The sequence below is a fragment of the Salvelinus sp. IW2-2015 genome, unplaced genomic scaffold (assembly GCF_002910315.2).
Source record: "Salvelinus sp. IW2-2015 unplaced genomic scaffold, ASM291031v2 Un_scaffold609, whole genome shotgun sequence".
Classification (NCBI taxonomy): domain Eukaryota; kingdom Metazoa; phylum Chordata; class Actinopteri; order Salmoniformes; family Salmonidae; genus Salvelinus; species Salvelinus sp. IW2-2015.
In genome coordinates, this window is record NW_019942583.1 from 517,881 (window position 1) to 525,910 (window position 8,030).

Consider the following 8,030-nt stretch of genomic DNA (forward strand, 5'->3'; position numbering starts at 1 on the left):
GGTACATTAAGCAGATCGGCTCCTTGGTCTTGTATCTAGGTACATTAAACAGACCGTCTCCTTGGTCCTGCATCTACTGTAGGTACATTAAGCAGATCGGCTCCTTGGTTTGCATCTAGGTACATTAAACAGACCGTCTCCTTGGTCCTGCATCTACTGTAGGTACATTAAACAGACTGACTCCTTGGTCCAGCATCTACTGTAGGTACATTAAACAGACCGGCTCCTTTGTCCTGTATCTAGGTACATTAAACAGACTGACTCCTTGTCCTGCATCTACTGTAGGTACATTAAACAGACTGACTCCTTGGTCCTGCATCTACTGTAGGTACATTAAACAGACTGACTCCTTGGTCCAGCATCTACTGTAGGTACATTAAACAGACCGGCTCCTTTGTCCTGATCTAGGTACATTAAACAGACTGACTCCTTGGTCCTGCATCTACTGTAGGTACATTAAACAGACTGACTCCTTGGTCCTGCATCTACTGTAGGTACATTAAACAGACAGGCTCCTTGGTCCTGCATCTACTGTAGGTACATTAAACAGACCGGCTCCTTTGTCCTGTATCTAGGTACATTAAGTAGACGACTCCTTGGTCCTGTATCTACTGTAGGTACATTAAACAGACTAACTCCTTGGTCCTGCATCTACTGTAGGTACATTAAACAGACCGGCTCCTTTGTCCTGTATCTAGGTACATTAAGTAGACCGACTCCTTGGTCCTGTATCTAATGTAGGTACATTAAACAGACTGACTCCTTGGTCCTGCATCTACTGTAGGTACATTAAACAGACCGGCTCCTTTGTCCTGTATCTAGGTACATTAAACAGACCGGCTCCTTGGTCCAGCATCTACTGTAGGTACATTAAACAGACCGGCTCCTTTGTCCTGTATCTAGGTACATTAAACAGACTGACTCCTTGGTCCTGCATCTACTGTAGGTACATTAAACAGACCGGCTCCTTTGTCCTGTATCTAGGTACATTAAATAGACCGACTCCTTGGTCCTGTATCTACTGTAGGTACATTAAACAGACTGACTCCTTGGTCCTGCATCTACTGTAGGTACATTAAACAGACCGGCTCCTTTGTCCTGTATCTAGGTAATTAAACAGACCGACTCCTTGGTCCTGCATCTACTGTAGGTACATTAAACAGACCGGCTCCTTTGTCCTGTATCTAGGTACATTAAACAGACCGACTCTTGGTCCTGCATCTACTGTAGGTACATTAAACAGATCGGCTCCTTGGTCCTGTATCTAGGTACATTAAACAGACCGGCTCCTTGGTCCTGTATCTAGGTACATTAAACAGACCGGCTCCTTTGTCCTGTATCTAGGTACATTAAACAGACCGGCTCCTTTGTCCTGTATCTAGGTACATTAAACAGACCGGCTCCTTTGTCCTGTATCTAGGTACATTAAACAGACTGGCTCCTTGGTCCTGTATCTAGGTACATTAAACAGACCGACTCCTTTGTCCTGTATTAGGTACATTAAACAGGCCGACTCCTTGGTCCTGCATCTACTGTAGGTACATTAAACAGACCGGCTCCTTTGTCCTGTATCTAGGTACATTAAACAGACGGCTCCTTTGTCCTGTATCTAGGTACATTAAACAGACCGACTCCTTGGGATTGGAGAACCCTGACTGGGTTGTATGAAATGTGCCTGTCTGGATAGGCCATGCAGTGCCTTAAAAAGTAATGTGTAAGATCTTAACATCAGATTGATGCTTTACAGGCAGTTAATGTAGTGCAGAGAAGTTCTCCTAACTACCAATATAAATCTCCCTGTAATTTCCTTTGTTGTTACAAACGCAACAAGCAGCCTGGTCTCAGAAAAAAACTATAAAACCTCCAAGATGTACGATCAGTTTACATCATCCAATTCGTATGATATTGTACGACCAGGTAAGACGTATAATACTATACGTCCTCTAGTTCGTGTTATTTGTACGGCTGCTATTATATTCATAATGTAACCTAACGTAAGGTAATGGATTATACTAAATGGAGAGGCAGATTTACATACCAAATCTTGGGAATTGCCCTGAGCTAGATTGCACACACGCAAGAACACACACACACACACACACACACACAACACACACACACACACACACACAACACACAAACACACACACACACCACACACACACACACACACACACACACACACACACACACAACACACACACACACACACACACACACACACACACGTGGTGTGTGACTAAAAGTGAAACTTAGTCGTGTCTATAAACACAGAGTAACAGAGAGGTTCTCATCACAGAGCAGCGATAGTCTTATCCCACAGCAGAGCTTAACATCAGGGGAAGACAGACAGACAGAGGAAACCTTTACAGAGAATCACAAACAGACATAATCTACATTTCACACATTTTCTTCTTCTGTTCTCTGGAAGACATCTTCACTCATGGTTAGTCCAGACACCTCCGTTCAGCTCAGGTTATCAGTGACCTATCATGGGGTCTACCATGGACATTGCCAAAGATCCTCTTCTCTGTTCTGTTCTCTACGTCTGCTACCAGGGTAAGTCCTCTGTATTCCTGGACAGGTTGGTTACTTTATCATCATGGGATGCAAATATGTTTTTTTTATGCTGTTCATTACTGGAAGACAAGGTACACAGATAAACTAATACACACAGGCACACACACACACACACACACACCACACACACACACACACACACACACATACACACACATACACACACACACACACACAACACACACACCACACCAACACACACACACACACACACACACACACACACACACACACACACACACAGTGGAGTAAAGTACTTAAGTAAAAAATACTTTAAAGTATTACTTAAATAGTTTTTGGGAATCTGTACTTTAATTTTGACAACTTTTATTTTTAATTCACTACATTCCTAAAGAAATAATGTACTTTTTACTCCATACATTTACCATGACACCCAAAAGTATCATTTTGAATGCTTAGCAGGACAGGAAAAAGATCCAATTCACGTCCTTATTAAGAGAAGACCCATGCTCATCCCTACTGTCTTTGATCTGACAGACTCACTAAACACACATGCTTTGTTTGTAGACGATGTTGGAGTGTCCCCCTTGCTATCTGTACATTTAAAAAACAAGAAAATCGTGCCGTTTGGTTTTCTTAATAAAAGGAATTTTTAAAGATTTATACTTTTACTTTTGAAACTTAAGTATATTTTAGCAATTACATTTATTTTTGATACTTAAGTATATTTAAAAACAAAATACTTTTATACTTTTACTCAAGTAGAATTTTACTGGGTGACTAACTTTTACTTGAGTCATTTTCTATTAAGGTATGTTTACTTTTACTCAAGTATGACAATTGGGTACTTTTTCCATCACTGCACACACACACACGCATTCACGCACACACGCACACACACACACAAACAAACACTAGAAAATGCTTCCATGTGGGAATCCCCAGGCAGACAGCATCCATCATTACCTAGTGTCATATCATTAACTAGTGTCACATCATAACTAGTGTCATATCATTAGCTAGTGTCACATCATAACTAGTGTCATATCATTAACTAGTGTCATATCATTAACTAGTGTCATATCATTAACTAGTGTCATATCATAAACATATGATAAGAAATCTATCCCTCTGCTTCCTGTCTCTTTATCTCTCTCTTTCCATCTTTATCCATTTCTCTCTCTCTCTCCCTCTATGTGTGTGTGTGTGCGTGTGCCTGTGTGTGTGTGTGTGTGTGTGCGTGTGCCTGTGTGTGTGTGTGTGCTGCACTTGACTCTAAGGCCCTTCCATAGAAACATCCACATTTGGGACTGAAATAGGAAGGATAAAACATTGGACAGTGTCAATGACCCTGTTTCCCACTAGTATACTACATCAATCCTGAGATACTCAAGCCATAACTAATCATGGTCACAGCGAAGGGAGTTTACATTTAAATATGTAGGCTAAAACAATTCAAAACTAGTATTTCATATTTCAGTTGTGAGAAAAATCTCTCCCACAAGGACATACTGTAATATGTGTGACATGTTCACCTCCGGTTCTCTCCCTCCTTTCTGTTTCCTGTTCCTCCCTCTGCCACACGTTGTTCTTTTGACTCCGTGTTCTGTGTCCTATCCCCCCATCTGTCTCCTATCCCCTTCGGTCTCCTATCTCCTAATCTGTCTCCTATCCCCCCATCTGTCTCCTATCCCTCCATCTGTCTCCTATCCCCTTCGGTCTCCTATCTCCTAATCTGTCTCCTATCCCCTCATCTGTCTCCTTTCCAACAATCTGTATATTTTCCCTCCATCGGTCTCCTATCCCTCCATCTGTCTCCTATCCCTCCATCGGTCTCCTATCCCAATTCTGTGTCCTATCCCTCATCTGTCTCCTATCGCCTAATCTGTCTCCTATCCCTCCATCTGTTTCCTTATTTCTCCATCACTAATTCTCTATAACTTCTCTCCTCTCTCAGTGACTCAGGGCCAGATGGTGATGGACTGCTGTCTGGAGGTCAATAAAAAAGAGATCCCACCACGCATTGTCACGGGTTACCAGCCTCAGGTTAGGGGTCAAGGCTGCTCCATTGACGCCATGGTGTGAGTATCCTATTGACTGAGAGACCGGAGGTTCAGGTATTCGCTTAAAGACTTAGGTCGCGTTCCAGGCTGACCACATTGCAGTCAACTGACAGGTTTCACAATGCCGGGACAAGTCTTTAACATATCAGCTAGACTCATCAGATGATACAGCAATCTGATATCAGTCAATGACATGGCATGTAACCACACAGAGCGACTGTCATGTGGTCGTCCTGGAATGCCACCAGTGTCCAATCCTAACACTTCCTGGAGATCAGAAAGGATTGGATTGGCCTAAAGCAGTGTGGCGAAAACTCCAACTGACAGTATGTTTGTATATAGATGACGGTATGGTTGTATATAGATGATGGTCTGTACTGATGTAGTGCTTGTATTGTGTTACAGCTTCCTCACCAAAAAGGGACGTAAACTGTGTGCCGCTACTGGCCCTGCCTGGGTTACTAACCTGATGAAACACATGGACAAGCTGATCAAGATGTGCCACAACACCAACTTCAAGGTATGCTGCTCTCACTTGTCACAATGTCTGCATTGGGCCGTACAGCATTTACAGTGATACGGCCTCTGCGGAYGTCAAGGAATTTATACCTCTTGCGTTTCGCCGAGCAGCGCAGAGCTGTGGTGAATGAAGTTGTCAAGGAAGTGAGTTTGTGTTTATACAGTACCTCCCGCCCCCACCTACTGTCAACCAATCGTGGTCAACGCGGAGCTATTGGGAGCCTTCTGCATTATTGCAGAATTTGAGAGACGCACGGCGAAGGGGATTCAGAGCTAAATTTGGCCTCTGCGCGCCTCCTGAAGCTGCGCAATTGCATCACACCGTCTATAGGGAGCCTCTGACCACATATTCAGATCAAGTGTAAATGGTCTCTTAGACTCCATCATTTAGCAACATGTTGCGTTACTCTTACGTTGTGTAATTGTCCTGAAGACTAAGGGCTGGATTTAATCCGTATCGTGGACGATCTGTCAAAATGTTTAAAAGTCATTTCTGATTGAGCCGACACATGCAACGTTTACAGTGAACGCGGTCTCCAGACACGTTGTCTAGCGTTAACCAGGATCTTCCGCAATACTTCTGCGATTCGGATTAAATCCAGCCCGAACGTTCACAAACTCCAACTGATCTAACACTGTCTGTGTGTATRTGTGTGTTTGCAGGGTAAACACTGTAAGAAGATGAAGCCCAAGCATTCCTAAAGTCCTAATTGGACCCCCTCCTTCCACCCTCACCACCACCTCCACCACCTCCACCCCCCTTCTCCTGGTCCATAGAACAATGAAAGGACATTCCAAGTGTGGAGGGGGGGGTGACAATAAATAATGAATGGAAAAATGTGATTCTTCTTACCACTAGTGCACTTTTTCAGTTTCCTTCCATCTTCAGTTTTTATCCAGCATGCTATGTTGTTTCCTTCCGTCTTCAGTTTTTACTTATTGAGACCATGTTGTTTCTTCTGTCAGTTTTTACCCAGCATGCCATGTTGTTTCTTCTGTCAGTTTTTACCCAGTAGACCATGTTGTTTCCGTCTGTCTTCAGTTTTTACCCAGTAGACCATGTTGTTTCCTTCTGTCAGTTTTTACCCAGTAGACCATGTTTCTTCTGTCAGTTTTTACCCAGTAGACCATGTTTCTTCTGTCAGTTTTTACCCAGTAGACCATGTTGTTTCCTTCTGTCTTCAGTTTTTACCCAGTAGACCATGTTGTTATCCTTCTGTCCAGGTTTTTACCAGTAGACCATGTTGGTTTTCTTCTGTCTTCAGTACTTATTAGCCATTTGTTCTCTTCAGTAAGACCATGTTGTTGTCCTTCTGTCAGTTTTTACCCAGTAGACCTTGTTTTCCTTCTGTCAGTTTTTACCCCAGTAACCATGTGTTTCTTCTGTCGTCATTTGTACCCAGTTAACCATGTTGTTTCTTCTGTCGTCAGTTTTTTACCCAGGACCATGTTGTTTTCCTCTGTCATTTTACCCCAGTAGACCATGTTTCCTTCTGTCAGTTTTTACACAGTAACCATGTTGTTTTCCTGTTTTTCTGTCTTCATTTTTACCCAGTAGACCATGTTGTTTCTTCTGTTTCAGTTTTTACCAGTTAGACCATGTTGTTTCTTCTGTCAGTTTTACCCAGTGCCATGTTGTTTCTTCTGTCTTCAGTTTTTACCCAGTAGACCATGTTGTTTCTCTTCTGTCAGTTTTTACCCAGTTAGACCATGTTGTTTCCGTCTGTCTTCAGTTATTTACCCAGTAGAACCATGTTTCTTCTGTCAGTTTTTACCCAGTAGACATGTGTTTCTTCTGTCAGTTTTTACCAGTAGACCATGTTGTTTTCCTTCTGTCTTCAGTTTTTACCAGTAGACATTGTGTTCCTTCTGTCTTTCGTTTTTACCCAGTAGACCATGTTGTTTCCTTCTGTCTTTCAGTTTTTACCCAGTAGACATGTTTTTCTGTTCTTCAGTTTTACCCAGTAGCCATGTTGTTTTCCTTCTGTCTTTCAGTTATACCAGCATGCCATGTTGTTTCTTCTGTCAGTTTTTACCCAGCATGCCATGTTGTTTCTCAGTGGCACATTCATGTACTAAATCTTTTTTTTTATGTAACAAAATGATAAATAACATTCCAGAAAGAGTAAATTAGCTTTGACCCCACATGGGAACCGTAAAGCTACAGTCTGGGATTTGAAAAGTAATTAAACTATTTTATTAACATGTATTTAATCAGGGGAGCCCCATTGAGACCAGGGACTCATTTTCAATGTTGCCTTTAGATCACAAAGCTATAACACTGTGTTTAGCTAGCTGATATGTGAAATACCTATCCAGGCATGGTAAGGTTTCAGCAACGCCTGGGCTGAGGAGAGTGCCCTATAGCTTTAAGGTCATAAGTCAGGGGTTAAAGGTCAGGGTTCAAACACCCATCTTTAAATTAAACTCAGAGACAATCATAAATGTGCTACCTTTTTGTGAACTTTGCATTTAATAAATGAATATATATTTGTCATTGATCTTTTTAATAATGACTGTCAAATCAAGATTTTGAGTGAACTTGAATTCCTTTTTGAATTAAATGAGACCTTTAATGACTAAACTCAAAAAGGTAAAATATTGTAGTTAATTGATACCTTGCTGTTGTCTATTTTGAAGGATACAAATGTGAGTACACATGAAACAGTGAGTAGATGAAATTAAAGGAACCGTAAAGTGACTGGTCCATTTATGGGTTTTACATTTATAAAATGTGTTGTGGTCCCTAGCTACTGTTATTGATGCAGGTTTAGTGTGCATCCTAATTGGCACACAATGGGCCCTATGGGTTATGGTTAAAAGAAGTGCACTATTGAGTTTGAGTTTGTTTTTGATTCAGACATTGATTTGAGAGTCCAAATAGAAGTCCCCAGAACAAACAAAAAA

The 8,030-nt window shown here is 41.7% G+C and overlaps 1 protein-coding gene across 2 annotated transcripts; it reads left to right on the plus strand.

The window, feature by feature from the left end:
* The first annotated feature begins 2,301 nt into the window (after positions 1-2,301).
* On the plus strand, positions 2,302-7,824 carry LOC112068621 (C-C motif chemokine 20-like). 2 transcript variants are annotated; one of them, XR_011475191.1, is made up of 6 exons: positions 2,302-2,559; positions 4,499-4,622; positions 5,010-5,124; positions 5,787-6,318; positions 6,827-6,867; positions 7,128-7,824. XR_011475191.1 is itself a non-coding variant. In XM_024135797.2 (4 exons), exons 1-4 carry the CDS (start codon positions 2,493-2,495, stop codon positions 5,823-5,825), a joined length of 345 nt encoding a protein of 114 aa, XP_023991565.1. In that variant the 5' UTR covers positions 2,302-2,492; the 3' UTR covers positions 5,826-6,330. The 2 variants fall into 2 exon arrangements, 1 of the variants encoding a protein (XP_023991565.1); XM_024135797.2 differs by lacking the exons at positions 6,827-6,867; positions 7,128-7,824 and having other exon boundaries at positions 5,787-6,330.
* Positions 7,825-8,030: the final 206 nt, after the last annotated feature.

What these genes read in the sequence shown, in the direction of transcription:
- LOC112068621 (XM_024135797.2), top strand. Translation starts at nt 2,493, where the DNA reads ATGGGGTCTACCATGGACATTGCCAAAGATCCTCTTCTCTGTTCTGTT. An exon ending in TGCTCCATTGACGCCATGGT is followed by an intron (nt 4,623 to 5,009) that starts GTGAGTATCCTA and finishes ATTGTGTTACAG; the next exon opens with CTTCCTCACCAAAAAGGGAC. An exon ending in GCCACAACACCAACTTCAAG is followed by an intron (nt 5,125 to 5,786) that starts GTATGCTGCTCT and finishes GTGTGTTTGCAG; the next exon opens with GGTAAACACTGTAAGAAGAT.